This window comes from Copadichromis virginalis, linkage group LG2 (genome assembly GCF_057382275.1).
Source record: "Copadichromis virginalis isolate Kocher_CV1m ecotype Utaka linkage group LG2, C_Virginalis_male_GT1.1, whole genome shotgun sequence".
Taxonomy (NCBI): Eukaryota; Metazoa; Chordata; class Actinopteri; order Cichliformes; family Cichlidae; genus Copadichromis; species Copadichromis virginalis.
This window is the reverse complement of record NC_140619.1, coordinates 21259592-21274555: the sequence shown is the minus strand read 5'-3', so window position 1 is coordinate 21274555 and position 14964 is coordinate 21259592. Positions and strand designations below refer to the sequence as shown.

Genomic DNA, 14964 nt, shown 5'->3' with positions numbered 1-14964 from the left:
GAAGTCTCTAAGTCTTCTGAGGAAGAAGAGACGCTGACGGGCTTTCTTAACCAGGGTGTTGATGTGGCAGGACCATGACAGGTCCTGAGTGATGTGGACACCCAGGTATCGGAAACTGTCCACTCTCTCCACTGGCGTGCCACTGATGATGAGGGGTTTGTAATTCCTCGCCTGCTTTGTAGTGAAGTCTACGATCAGCTCCTTAGTCTTGCTGATGTTTAGGAGGAGGTTATTCTCCTGGCACCAGGTCTCCAGGTTCCTAATCTCCTCCAGGTAGGCCGTCTCGATGTTGTCGGAGATCAGGCCCACAACAGCAGTGTCGTCAGCAAACTTGACAATGGAGGTGGTGTCGGATGTGGCTACACAGTCATAAGTGTACAGTGAGTACAGCAGGGGGCTTAAAACACAGCCCTGAGGCACTCCAGTGCTGAGTGAGATGGAGGGGGAGACTTGTTTTCCCACCCTCACTGATTGGGGTCTGTCTGTGAGGAAGTTGAGGATCCACTGACACAGTGATGAGCTGAGTCCTAGATCCGTCAACTTGGTGAAAAGCTTAGAGGGAATTATTGTGTTGAATGCTGAACTGTAGTCCACGAACAGCATCCTAACATAATTCCCTCTGCCAGTGTCCAGGTGACTCAGGGATGTCTGGAGCAGGTGAGATATGGCATCGTCTGTGAAATGATTAGTCCGGTAAGCAAACTGAAGTGAGTCGATGGTGGGAGGAAGTGAAGAAGTGATGTGATCTCTCATCAGTCTTTCAAAACACTTCATCACAATTGAAGTCAGTGCTACTGGACGGTAGTCATTGTGGCAAGCGGGCTGTTGTTTCTTTGGAACAGGGACAATAATGGACCGTTTGAAGCACGTGGGAACCACAGCTTGGGCCAGGGAGAGGTTGAAGATCTCCGTGAACACCGGCGCTAGTTGATCAGCGCAGGCTCTAAGGACCCGGCCAGGGATTGCATCTGGTCCTGCTGCCTTCCTGGTGTTCACCCTCCTGAAGGTGTTCCTCACGGCATGCTCTGTGATGACGAATGCATTTTCTTCACTGGTGCACTCCGAGCGCGCGCAGCCGTTTGTTGTTTTAATTGCTGCGGCGTCGAAGTGAGCATAAAACGTGTTCAGCTCATCAGCCAGTGAAGCATCTGCATTCATCATTGAAGAAGCTGGTCGTTTATAGTCCGTTATAGTCCGCAGTCCTTTCCACAGGCTCCTAGAGTCGCACTGTCGTAGCTGTGACTCTAGTTTTTCCCCGTAGCTCCGCTTTGCCTTTCGGACCATATTACCGGAGACAAGCCCTTCATTGTAGGCAGCGGTGCGTGATCTCAGAGCGTCGCGGATGTTTTTATCCACCCACGGCTTCTGGTTGGGAAACGTTCGGATGATAGTTCTTTCTGCTGTGTCGTCCGCTAGTTTCCCGATAAATCCCACAACCGCTTCCGTAAACATGTTGATGTCATCAGAGCTGCGCCGAAACATGTCCCAGTCTGCGTCATCCAGTGCGTCCTGCAGCGCGGCCACCGATTGGTCCGTCCAGCGAGCGACCTCCCTCCTGATTGGTGGATGCTGCTTTATCCTTTGTTTGTAAGCAGGTATGAGGAAGATGGCGGAATGGTCCGATTTTCCAAATGCCGGCAGGGGCTGAGCCTTGTAACAGTTCTTGAACGGGGTGTAGCAGTGGTCTAATGTCCTCGTGCCCCGGGTGGGGCAGTTGATGTGCTGGTGAAGGTTGTGAAATGTCCGTTTGAGATTCACTCTGTTAAAATCTCCCATAACAATGAGTGCGGCATCTTGGTGAAGTGTTTGCTGATGTGTGAGAGCCTCATGTAGCTCACATAAGGCAGTGTCCGAGTCCGCGTGAGGCGGAATGTAAACAGCGCAGGCAATGACCGCAGTGAAAGGGCGACACTTAACGATCAATAGCTCCAGATTGGGCGAGCAAGAGCGTGTGAGTGGGGAGATGTTTGTGCTGTCGCACCATCTGTTGTTCACCATCAAACATACTCCACCACCTCTTTTCTTCCCCGACTCCATTGTCCTGTCCATGCGGTAAACCGAAAAGAACCCCGTCGGCTGCACGGCGTGGTCTGGTATCGCTGGGTTCAGCCAAGTCTCGGTAAAGCAGAGGAGGTTGCAGTCCCGAATGTCTCTCTGGAACTTGATTCTGGCTCTGAGGTCATCAAGCTTGTTCTCGATGGATTGAACATTGGCTAGCAGGATACTGGGCATGGGTGCGCGGTGTGCGCGAGCCCGTAGCCTGTTCCTGATGCCGGCTCTTTTACCTCGAGGCCGTCGCTTAGGGTCGCGTCCTTTGTTCTCTCTCAGGATCTCCTTTGGCCAGGTTGGGTCCGGAGTTAAACATGGTGAAATGTTCGTGTATTGCAAACCAATAGAAACCAAAGTGTCTCTACTGTAGCGGATTTGTGTGTTTTGCATGATGCCCATGCAAGATTATCGCAGATATAGCAAAAAGTGACGAAAAACTGCAAAAAGTGGAGAAGTTAGGACAGAGCATCCAGCACGGCAGCCGACCTCACTGGCGCCATTACACAAGAGAGGTTAAGATTTAAGATTAATGTCATTAAAACAATTGTAAATATTTATCATGACTTGGTTTGCGAGGCAGCTCGATCATTAGTTACAGAAAGAAAACAAGACCATGGCATTCCACACGGCTTCATGTGTTTAGTTTTCTTCCCCTTGGACTGACATTTGGTAATTGTGTCTTAGTGTGTGTGGGATCTTACCCCAGGTTCAGCCGCTCTGTGTCCTTAGGAAGAGTTTTTGGTATACTGGTGAGGTGTCTGAACGTACAGTGGACCTCTCTGACACCTGGACAGCTGCAGCTCCGGGGGCAGGATGGGACGGTGTGGACAGGAATGATCTAGAGGAAGTTTAAAGGAAGAAATCTATGGAGTGATATCAGGCAAATGTAGAAATTCAGAAGACAAATGGGCCTCTATACATTTTTTTACCATTTGCCACAGCAGTGATGAAAGGAGCAGGGAAAACCACGCTGTAGCCAGGCTGCGGGCGACCTTGGCGCACCACCACAGTGCCATGACTGGATGGCTGTTTGACTGATCACGTCATGAACACACCTGTTGGTGCAGATTTGTGTTAACAAAAAGATCTCTCGCAGTGCCGTGTACCTTACGAACATGATCACATAACACACTCTTTTCTTTATATTGATCCGTGTGCGGAGTAGATGATATTGTAGCGGAAACCATCAGACTACCACACTCTTGCTTAGCGCATGCTGGAATGGACTGCTGATAGAATAAGCTGTCAAACTATTAGGAAAGATGTAATGATAAAAACTTTTTTATTTCGTAGGTGTGTTCAGCTGCAGAGCAAAAATCCTTAAATAATGAAGGATGCAATACAGCAGATTCTTTTCTTTATATTGATCCGTGTGCGGAGTAGATGATATTGTAGCGGAAACCATCAGACTACCACACTCACCTGAAGGTCTGAGAAGTGCTCAGAGAAACTACAACAACTTCACCTCAGACTCTGCAGGCCTCTGCTAGCATGTTAAATGTTAAAGTTAATGACAGTGCCGTTTGAAGTTTTTAGTGCCTTCTAAGTTTTTGAATCCTTTCTCACCCTTTCTCGTTTTACATTTAGATTTCATTTGAGATTTAAGGAGCTATGATGAAAGTAAAAATGTAAATGACCATAATGTCTCTCAAATTAAATCGCATCAGTAACCGTTTCCACAAGCCCAAGGTGATGGAAGAGACAAAGCATGAGAAGCAGTGAGAAAGGAAATGAGAGTCGTGAGAAAAAGTCAACAGTAGTTCTTGTCGTGCCAAACTATTCAGCCTCAAGGTGGACGAAACATCCTGGAGAGGTTAGTGCACTTGGTTTAATCCTGTCCGTCACCACAGTAGCCTGTAAATCCTCTCATAACCAACATAGTCGTGTAAAAACAATGGCTGCACTTGGTTTTAATATTTTAATAAGTCACCTCAAATAAATAGAACAGGATAGAATGAAATACAATAAACAGTGGAATGGAAAATAACTACTTAACACTGGAAACTTGTCAGCCGTAGCTCGCTGCAGTGCCAGGGCGCTTGGCAGCCATTAGCCTAGTTTAAACATGCTCCTTTGAGAACAATACATGCCAATTACATACAACCAGGCACAATAAAAACACACACACACTGAATCCCACGTGCACGTGATATTGCTACATAGTTAGCCAAGATACAAATAAAGGAAGAGAACAGATAGAACCAAACATCACGAGCATATTTTAAGTCATTTGAGGCCATTTAAGGGTTTCTAGTTTCCTTGTGTGTCTCTGTGCTCTCGTCCCTCGAAGGCAGGCTGATTCATCTAACAGCTGGTTGTGTGTGCGTGTGTGTTTGACAGGAGGTCCTACAACGTGAAATTTGATTTTTTATTATCATTGCAACACAAATCTACAATCGTGCACTTCTCATTTTTCTTGCTACTACAGAGGTCAGGTCATCATCACCTGGATTTAGTCATGACAGTTTTAATCAAAATAAAGAATCTGTTCACACACAAGCGGGAAAAAGACCTAAATGGACCGTTCTGTGTCAAAAACAATATTTTTCCCCTTTTGTAGTTAAAATAAAACATTCTGCATGATTTTGACGTTCCAGGAATAGTTAAAATTTCATAATAACAAGACTAAACGACCCAGCAAAGTATATCACTCGTAGTGGGAAGAAGCTGTAGAGACCTACGTCTACATGTTGTAGCTGTGATGGGGCAGTCTCGCCTGATCATGGGGGCTACTCCTGTTTATGTCTGCGTAGCTGCTGGTCTCTCGGTTTAGCCCACGTGTCTAAGAATGCACAAGTCACTTTTTTATGACAAATTATTCTATGCCCTCCCTCTCATTTTTCAAATCTGTCCAGTGGGCCAGATTGGAGTCTTTGCTGAGCCAATTCTGGCCCCCAGACCTTATGTTTGACACCCCTGGTCTACAACCTTGCCATGAGGCTTTTGAGCCCTGAAATATCCTGCTCAGTCTTAGTATGATAGCAGCAGTTTGGGTTACAGGGAAAAATGTGTCCTCCACGAAGAGTTCAGGGGCTAAGGAAAATAATCTCTGGAGCTTTGGGGTCAAGGATGATATCACAGTATTCACAATAAATGTCCACGTAGCTTCAAACATCCATTCTGTGCTTTCAATGACATGTTAAAAGCAGTTTTGTTACAGTTTATTGGGTGTTACACATACCTGAGCAGCAACTTCACGTCATAAAACTTAAAAACTAGGAGCCAGTTTCATCGACAGCTCCTGCATAGATTTTATAGTCCAGTAAAGGTGTCCGTTTGGTCTCAGTCTCCAATGTGAATGGATATGCTGATCACAGAGGAAAAGAAGAAAGGGTAAAGAAGTGTTTTACCCTTTCTTTAACACCTTTAACATTTCTCTGCCAGAAAACGCTGGAAACAAAAAGTAAAAGCTGGAAATTAAAGTGTAAAGTGAGAGAGGGCAAGAGGTCGATGAAAGGAAAAAAATACAAAAGAGAAGAAGATTAAAAAACAGAGGCATGAGAAAACACACGAGGAGATGAGAAAAGGGTTTCCCTGAACTATGCAACCATAAAGCACCTGTTTCAGGCTTCCTCCCGACAGAGATTAAATGCATATACCTCCTGAAAGGGGCAGAGCACAAAACTCTGTTTCTTATCAATTTCACGTGTTTCCTGGAAAAAGGTTTTTTTCTTTATATCACTGCCAAAATACATCAATCTTTCCTTTATGTCTTTGTATATGGTCATGCTGTCTTATAGCCATTCAGTTCTTTTCATCTCCACTGCACTTTTAAACACCTTGAGTGAATGAAGCAAAGAAAACTATACTGTAACCTGTAAAGTTGGTTTTCTATTTAGGTCAATAGAAAACCAACTTTGCTAACACTTTACACTTCGGCACATGGATTATCCTTGTGTGGAGTGTGCAAAGAAACTCTATATAATACGCCACTTGGCTTCTTTTATGAGATGTTACTTTTCCCGAATCACAAAGTAGATCCTTGAAGGACAATTCTACCACATATTTTTATGCCAATCTAACTGAACCTTGTGCTACATTAATGCAATAATAAATAATATTAGTAGATGGGAATACAACTTTTATTTCAATCTAAATTTTATTCTAATAAAAGAATCACGTACAGGCTGTGATCAGCTGACCTGCTGCTCTTTGTGGGTGTACACGTCTGAATTCAACCAGATGTTAGCAGATGTTTTATGAGTCGTCCTGGCTGATTTCCATCCTCTACACTGACAGTCCTTGTTTATGCTGTCTTTATACTTTACACTATACAACCAACTTAACTTCAAGTTCATCTCTGCCCTTTATGTAACCTAACTCTGACCATGAACACCACAGCCACTCTGCACTCTCACACACACTTTAAACCCAGCACAGCACAGCAAACTAACCTATTTATCCTGCAGTAAGCTATAGAGTATTTTCATGAAACCTTTAAAAAAAACACAGTTACTCTGACACAGTTTGTTTTGTTTTGTAAATACTAAAACAAAACAAATGACTGTTTCTATTTTGTTAGACTTTAGATATTAACTGAACAGAATTCACATTCTTGTGTACAAACATCTTCTTCCCAGTAAGTACAGGATAGAGGTCCAGACAATATTCATAAAGAGCAGATGGTGAGCTAAGAAAGGGGACAATAGAATATTTCCTTATGGAGCAGAAAGGATGGTAAGCCAGCGGTCATTCAACATCAAAATATTTGCTAGCGACTTCTCCTGTGTACTGGTGGAATGTATCGAATCAAGGTATCAGCAACTCTCGACATCAACACTAAGCTTTAGTCAGTATTCAAAGTCAACACATTCCAAGGTAGTTACTATATATCCAAGATGTGCAATTGCAAAAGTACTTTGAGGTGCTTTTCTTATGGCGTGATAGGCTAGAGTTTTAGTTGAACAGATGTGGCGACAACAGTAACAGAGTCGGGTAGGCTCATTGCTTTTCAGTGCAAGTAAGCTACTGAATGTAGTTTACAGTTTCCTACTACAAGCAAGTCTTTAGAGCTTGTCATACTATATCTCCCAGCCTTAATTGTGTTGTTAGGGTAAAAGTACTGTTAGCCAATGATCCGCCACTGAAGACTGATCAAAAGTCAGATCCCTCTCACTTTGATTATTCTTTTAAGAATGCCGGAGTAGGGAAAAATACATCATGTGACGGAAGCTGCGGTGGAACAGTGGGACCATTTTTGCACCTACAAGTCTCCATGACTTGGACATTTGATCTTAATACAACATATGTTAAAACCTCACTGTTTTGTTTTTGTTTTGTTTTGTTGTTGTTTTTTGTTTTTTTTGTTTGTTTTTGTTTGTTTGCTTCTTGCTTTTGGTTGCTGCATCTTTGTATTTGCTGTTATAAAATGCAAAATCTAACAAATACTTGAATTATAAAAAAAAAAAAGAAGAATGTCGGAGTAAAGCCAATACATCTTTATGTCAAAAGCATTATGCTGACAGTCAGCCAAGTCACAGCTGCTTTATTCAAGATAACACATGTCAGGAGAGGACTACAATATGATTCCCACATGTTTTCCATGCACGTCTGTAGGCCTGCGATCATGTGCTGCCCATATATCCTCATTCAGAAATCTCTTTCAACATTATGTACCGAGTGTTGCCATTAGATACTAACCCTGTCTACATAAGGTCATCTAGCAATTACAATGGTTACATTTACTGATTGATGTTGCGGTTATGATTCTTTATTAACGCCTAATCAGCTCATAAGGGAAGAAATGGTAAATGGACTAGAACGTACGCAGCACTTTTCTGTTCTACCTGAGCGCTCAAAGAACTTTATGCAACTTGCCTCATTCACACAGGCACTGTTTGCTATGCTTTTTCTGTCTAACATTCACACAAGTTCACACCACGATGGATGCTTTGCCTCTTGAGCTACAGCAAAATGATAATTGAATGTGTGTATTGCACAAAAAGGCTCTATGTTGGTTTTGCTACTATGAAGGTTGAGAAGAAAGTTTTTGTTTTGGTTTCCCTCCAAGTACTAGGTGTAAATCTCTTATAGTTTTAGCTTAGCATGTGGATGAAGGGAAGCTTAGCTGACTTTACAGCTAATCTAAATGCTGTTGTTGCGTCTTTGTAGAGTGTAGAAGTCTTATTTCTGAAAGCTGGTCCTCATTAGTCATTAAAACAGAGCCGTTTCTAACAAATACTAAACTGTGTATTCATGTTGACCGTCTGTTTGCCTGAAGTGCTCATTTGTACCAGTATGATTAAAATGCATGTTGCCAAAGGACCCGGTTATAGTAAACAAAGATTTGGTCTCACATAAGTCTGTCTCGCACATAGTAAATCATGTATAAACGTTTGCTCTTTGGACACCTTGGTGGGCTGTGGGCATGCATGTCACATTATTTATGTGAGAGCTAATTCACAGCTTTATTAAGACTTGTGGACAAAAGAATGGCAAATTTAATTCTATACAAGCCAACAAACAGATGAATTACTGTGACACTGGTGGCCAAAGCGGCTCTAAAACGATCATGTTTACTGTCTTTGGACTCTTATTAGACAACGTCCAATTGTTAAACATAGAAATTAAGAGTCAACAGTCACATTTCAAACCTCTTAATTGGAGAAAATTACAGTCAGTGTTCTACGTAGAAAACGGCATCCTGAAACTTCAACTCAAACAACTGCATCTGGGAGCATTTAACAAGTTCTCATTAGGAAAAACCACCAGAGACTCACCTGAAAATTCCTCTAGAAGGTGGAAAACATAAACAGCTTTAGTACAAAATAGACAAAGTCCTTTGTTTTGGCTGCAGGATACAAAGCTTTACAAGAAAACCAGGTGTAGACAAGAAAAAAAGGATCCAGTTGATGTTCTAGTCCTGATGATGTTTGCTGATTTGTAAAGCCACCAATGTCCCGAGGTCTGAGAAGGAGGCAGTAAAAGAGGGGATGGAGCGCTCTGTCTGTGTGTGTGTGTGGATTAGTTTGACCCTCTGCTGGTCTCTGAGGCATCTGGATTTCAGTTTAACTGCTTTTCCATTTTCCCGTGCCTTTCTGTAACTGTGCAGTCAGGAATGCTGCTTCTCCATCCCCTTCTACACCTACGCTCCCTCCTTCACCTCCTTTATTCATCTCCTATTCCACTCTGTCTTTAACCATTCCTCGCTATTCCCTCTTTGAGGCTCGACTTCCACTTCATGCAGACTGTCCTGGTAGAAACAGATCACTTTCTTTTCCTTTTTGCTGTTTTCTGTCACTCCTCCATCTGTCTTAGTTTTTACTCGTCTCTCTATCGCAACATTCTTTCTCTGTTGTCTCTGCCTGTTTTTCTCGTTACACCCTTTCACCTTTCCAACGCTCCCTCTCTAGCTTCCTCCCCCGTCCTGAGGTATATTACAGTGTGTGAATGCATATTAGCCAATTATCATAACCTGTCCACAGATATCGAGCCTGCGGCTACACACGCCGACTCTCTCTTTGCAGAACTTGGCAGGTATTCAGTGTTATTCATTTGATCTGCCTACATAAGATTTACAATGAATTAAACAAGATGGGGACATTTGAGCTGTTCAATTGTGCCTTAAGCCCTGATGCTGTATGAAATACCTGCTGTTCTAACACTGTGGCACCGTACCTGCGCTCTGTTGACACAGCCGTTTTTACAGGCCTGAAGACAGAATTTTCTTTTTACCTCATAGAAACATGAAGTCTGGACTGCGGTACACCTTGGCTAAACATGAATATTAGATGTGTTATGTAAACTGTAATAGATTTGATCTTATTGTTACTATTTGGAAAGATCTAAGCAACTAACTAAACACGTCAATATGAATAGGCCTTTTGTTGCAGAGCTCTTTTGTTCTCCAGCCCCTCCTATCATTTCACTTTTATGTAGTTTACTTCACCTAGCTTAGGCCAATAATGTGAGGTTTAAAAGTGCAAGCTAAAGCTTGTAAAACACTCAGAGAAATATTTTGCTTTCTGTTCTCTCCACCCCACCTCCCTGCATTCCTCCATTGGGGAATATTATTCTTATTATACTCAAAATTTCTCCTGTCCATGAACTTAGAATCCAAAACTGAAGCCACACAGTACAAATAATTACATTTACGAGGGGGCTGGGTCTTGACTTTATATTTTGTGCAGTTTTTTCATCAGTTTTTTCTTCTTGGAAAAACTGAAAAACATTTCAAGAAGCAAACAAACAGGAACGCTGCTGGAACGATGAGCTTCTGAGGACATTAGTTTTATAATAGCAAAGACTTCTTCATCTCCGATGTACAACTTGTTTGTTTCATAGTATTAAGTTATTGTATGGGTACAGCCCGTTTGGGTACAAAGTTTTTTGGCAAGTTTGCAGCTTCGGGCTGGTAATTGACACCTAAGCCAAATCTAGTTACTAAGCTAGGCCTCCTTGGTTTTCTCTTAGTTTTAGTGCATTCTTATTATGTTTATGGCATTCTGTGCAATTAACTGTACTAACATGTTTCAGTGAGTAAAATTCTATAATTTATTTGCTTCTTTTATTGCATGCATTGCAGCGTGAATTAGCGGGTATTGAGTGCTAATGCTAGCAAGTTTGGTTAGCCGATGCACTCTGTTGTCTCATCTAATCAAGCTTATTTCTATTGCTAGAAATCCAAGATGGTGACAGCCAGTACATAATTTGGGCAATAAAGTTATTCTCAGAAATTTAATGTTGTCCTTGAAGCGTGTGTTGTTGCCAGGTAATGTTAACATTTAGCTGTGCACACGCAGACATACAACTGTAGGTCTACATATGTGTAGCTCTGCTCAGAGAGAAAAGTACAGGGACTTCCAGTATCAAGAGAACACAGTGAAAAAATGCTACATAAAATGGCCTTGAATGATTCAACCTACCTTAATTAGTTAACACGAGTGGATGGATATCAGCTACAGTAAACGGGTAAAATGTAAAATGTTAAGCTGTAATGTTTCCCCATTTCTTCTATAATTTTTTTAACCTTAGGTATTGTAACATATGTTAAAAAAAAACTAACAGGAAAATACTATATGTTAGCACATATTTATTCTCAGTCCCAGTTTCCATATTATATTATTTTAGCCATATTTGACAAACTATAGAGCATACCAAAATATGAAGTGAACTTTTTGTCTCTATTTGCAGTATTTTTAAATTATTACTATTAAATTAGTTGTTTGGGTTTTTTTCTATGCATCCCAGTGTAAGTACATTCATTTCTACTTTGCCAATCCTCGAGTATCTCTAATCAAGAAATAGCTATAATTTTGCATCACTCTTTAATTTCTTCATTTTTCTATCAACTGCACATGTGCGCACACATGCAAACACATATTTCACTCGTTAGCTTATCATACTAATGATAGTCTCTGGTGCCAGTTCCATTCCGCCAAGTCTCCCCATTATTGTTCTGTCACTTTCTTTAAAAGTAAAAAAACATAAAAAAACGTTTTTGACGTTCTATTTTTTCCCTCTTTCTTAATAATTTTTAGATGTGTGTGAGATTTTATTTTTTCCAGCTCATCTTCAGCCATTTAAAATCTTTTTTTTTCTTATTTACCAGTTGCGGGAATGTCCTAGGAGACACTTGTCTGACCATGTCTGAATGTGATGCGTCTCACACCCACACATAAAACGCTATGGAAAAAGACCTTCAGCAAAATGCTGTTTTCCCATCACTGGGAGCATTCTCTGCCTCGGTGTAGGATTTCACTTGTTTTCTTTGTCTATTGAGACTCTCGGCCAAAGACTTCAGATTAAAGCTTTGTTATTCTGTCTTAACTTTTGTATGATGTTCTGGTGATCTTCCTCTCTGTTCCTGGAGCAGTAATCCCGTAAGCTCTCAAGTTCTCTTTCTTTGTGCTTCACCTAAACACCTCTTATATGTCTATAAGCCATTTTCCCTTTCTCTTTGTCTCTTTGCCCTATAATACACTCCTGTAGACTAAGAAAGTGATTACACACATTTGAAAAGAAGTCTCTAGTGTATTTGTAATAGGTTTAGTGGAGGGGAGGCTCTGTTCTACATATTATCAGGTAGATTATTCACTTGTTGACTGTGGTTTAGCTGATGCTGTGATTCAGCTGCTGGGCTCCATACCAGTTTTTAAAAAATTTTTTTTTATTATCATTATTTTAATTTTACAGCTCCAGAGAAGGTGGAATTGTCCAATGACAGTGTCAGTAGGTGCTCTCAGATGCAATCTGGCTCTATAAGCATATATGGTGAGGCAAAGTGATATCAGTGTCATGGTCCGCGGCCCGGCGTCCGAGGTGCTGATGGGATGCCCACTCCCGTGGGCGTGGCTGCTAACTCCACACCTGCATCCCATCCCGGGCGATCACCAGGTGGACTATTTAATCCTGCCCAGCCTGCTGCTCCACGCCAGTCCGTAGTCGTCCTTCAGCGGTAACGTACACCTGCGGGAAAGCCCTTATGTAAACCTATCCGTGTGAACTAACACTAACTCTGCCTTGTATACTCAGATCACAGCTCGGCGTGTTTGAGCCACCAGTCTGTCCACCTGCCTGTCCGGAATTTGGATCACAATCAGGCCCAGCCGCCTCGACCTTTCTGAAGCTTCTCCCCACGGACCCTCACCCCTCCCTCCGGTTCCCTCGGCCCCGCTATCATCGTAAGACGCGTACTCTACTTCCCCTCGTATGCTGCCGTTTTCCCGCACCCCAATAATCCTTTTTTCCTTTTTTTGTTTCAGCCTCCCACAGTCCCGCTCTCGGCGTTCCTGCGCGATTCACCTCCCGGTCCCTCGGTTTTTCTGGTTCCGTGCGGTTTTTTTCCCTTCTACCCTCCCGGGACACCCTCAGTTATAATAAAGTTTATTTTTTGTTCTCTCGTACCGCTGTGTGTGTGTGTTCTGCTCCTGGGTCCAGCTTGTGCGTGGAACTTCGGTTCATGACAATCAGGTGTACAATAAAGTAGGTGAATGAGAATATTCAATTTTTAAACAAAAATATAAAACATAAACATAGTTTAGTAAGGCTGTAAAGTTGGAGCACACTCTGCGGTCCCCCTTCTTAAAGATTGGCAGATCGGGATGGTGGTTCCCATCCAGAGGTAACGCCCCTGATCTCCACGTAACATTGTAGAGGTGTGTCAACCAAGACAGCCCTACAATATCCAGAGCCTTCAGGAAGTCAGAGCGACCCAGGAGCCCTACCACCAGCGAGTTGTTCAGTGACCTCATTGCTGGAGATAGATGAGTCGTCCCCAGACTCTGCTTCCTCTATGGAAGACGACCCAGTGGGATTAAGGAGATCCCAATGGCAGTGGCCTGATGAAGTTCTCAGTCGAAGTCAGCAGGTAGAGCCATCATCTGGTTTGGGGGTTACCACCACCACAGGCCCCAACCACCTTGTGGTCACAGCTCAGCAGCTTCAGCACTGGAGATGCTGAACATGGTCCATTCAGACTCGATGTCCCCAGTCTCCTTTGGAATGCTGTTGAGGCTCTGCTGGTGGTGGTAGTGATGAAGCGCCTTGAGGCGACTTTTGTTGTGATTTGGCGCTATATAAATAAAATTGAATTGAATTAAATTGAATCGGTGGGAGTTGGAGATCTTGCGCACAGGGCCTCTGCCAGGCCTTCCCAGGGCACCCTCACTATACGTTTAGGTGCCCCACGTCTGTCCAGCATCCTCCTCTGCACCTGATTCAACTCATCAGCTAGTGATGATCAGATGACATATCAGCAGCACTCTTTGTCATGGTCCTGGGCCGTGTTGGCCCAGTATTCTTAGTTTCCATGTATTTTTGTATTTCGTTCCTTATTTAGACCATGTTTTCTGAGTTGCCCTGTTGTGGTGTTCCCTAAGTGTTTTCCCTTCATGGCTTTTACCCCCTGTGTGCCCCTCTGTGTATCTGTGAGCCCTCGTCTCTCCTTATGTTTTATTCCATGTTTCCCCTGCCCTTTATGTCTAAGTTCTCCCCGTGCTCTCTCTCCCCCCTGTGTGCCCTCTATGTATTTATGAGCCCTCGTCTCCCTTTGTGGTTTCATGTTTCCCCAGCCTGTTATGTCTGTGTTTTCCCCGTGCTCTCTCTCCTCCTGTCTGAACCTCTGTGCCTGTACCCGTCAGTGTTATGTTCACCCCGCCCTGTCTCGTTATGGTTATCTGTGTCACCTGTGTTCCCCGTGTGTTCCCACTTTCCTCGTTAACCCTCTGTGTATTTCTGTCTGCGTCTTCCTCTGTTCAGCGTCGCGTTCTCCCTCATGCCGTGTGTGGTTCTCCCCGTGTCTTCCAGTATATGTTACTTTAGCTTTTCCCAGTATAGCGTAGTTTTGTATTGCTTTTTGTATCATCGTTATTGTTTATCACTTATCAGCAATAAAGCTGCATTTTGAGTTTATCCCCCGTGTGTGTGAGTTTGCAATTTGGGTCCTCATCCTGCCTGCCACACGGCCGAAACATGACAGAAGAACGCGACCGCAACATGGACCCAGCAGTTCACAACCCCTCCGCGGACCTCCAGGACGACGCGAACATGTCGGACCCAGCGACACGGAGGAGGGGGATCGTCCGGACAGTGGAGTCTCTCTGCGACAAGTGGCTGCACTGTTCCAGTGAGGAGGAACGAGAGGAGTTCGCCCGCCAAGTAGGGGTGTGCGTATCTGTGTTCCCCTGGTTATGGGAGACGCTGCACCCCCTCGTCAGCGACTTTCTCGTCTCCACCCTCCAACTCCGTCCGCAGGAGCAGCGGCCCGGTGGGCGTGCACCTTCACCAGAGCCGTGCCGTTGCGCCGTTTCCCCGCTGTCTCATGAGCCAGTAGCGGTCAGAGTTGGAACGGTGAGGCTCGCCACAGACACACCTTCCGCCCGCACCCCGCCGGCTTCCGCGTCTTCACCGCGGTCTGGCCGCACGGCGTGGCGCACGGAGACAACGGAAGCCATAGACTTTGGCGAGGAAGAGCGG

At 43.7% G+C, this 14964-nt stretch overlaps 1 protein-coding gene across 1 annotated transcript in view; it reads right to left on the bottom strand.

The window, feature by feature from the left end:
- LOC146717220 (matrix-remodeling-associated protein 5) overlaps positions 1-8950 on the bottom strand; it is a 28167-nt gene extending 19217 nt beyond the window's left edge. Inside the window, exons 1-3 of the mRNA XM_085473109.1 lie at positions 8769-8950; positions 2979-3104; positions 2751-2887 (exon numbers count right to left, since the gene is read on the bottom strand). Of these exons, the coding sequence (XP_085329235.1) occupies positions 2751-2887; positions 2979-3065 (224 nt within the window). The 5' untranslated portion in view covers positions 3066-3104; positions 8769-8950. The remainder of the gene's footprint in view (positions 1-2750; positions 2888-2978; positions 3105-8768) is intronic.
- Positions 8951-14964: the final 6014 nt, after the last annotated feature.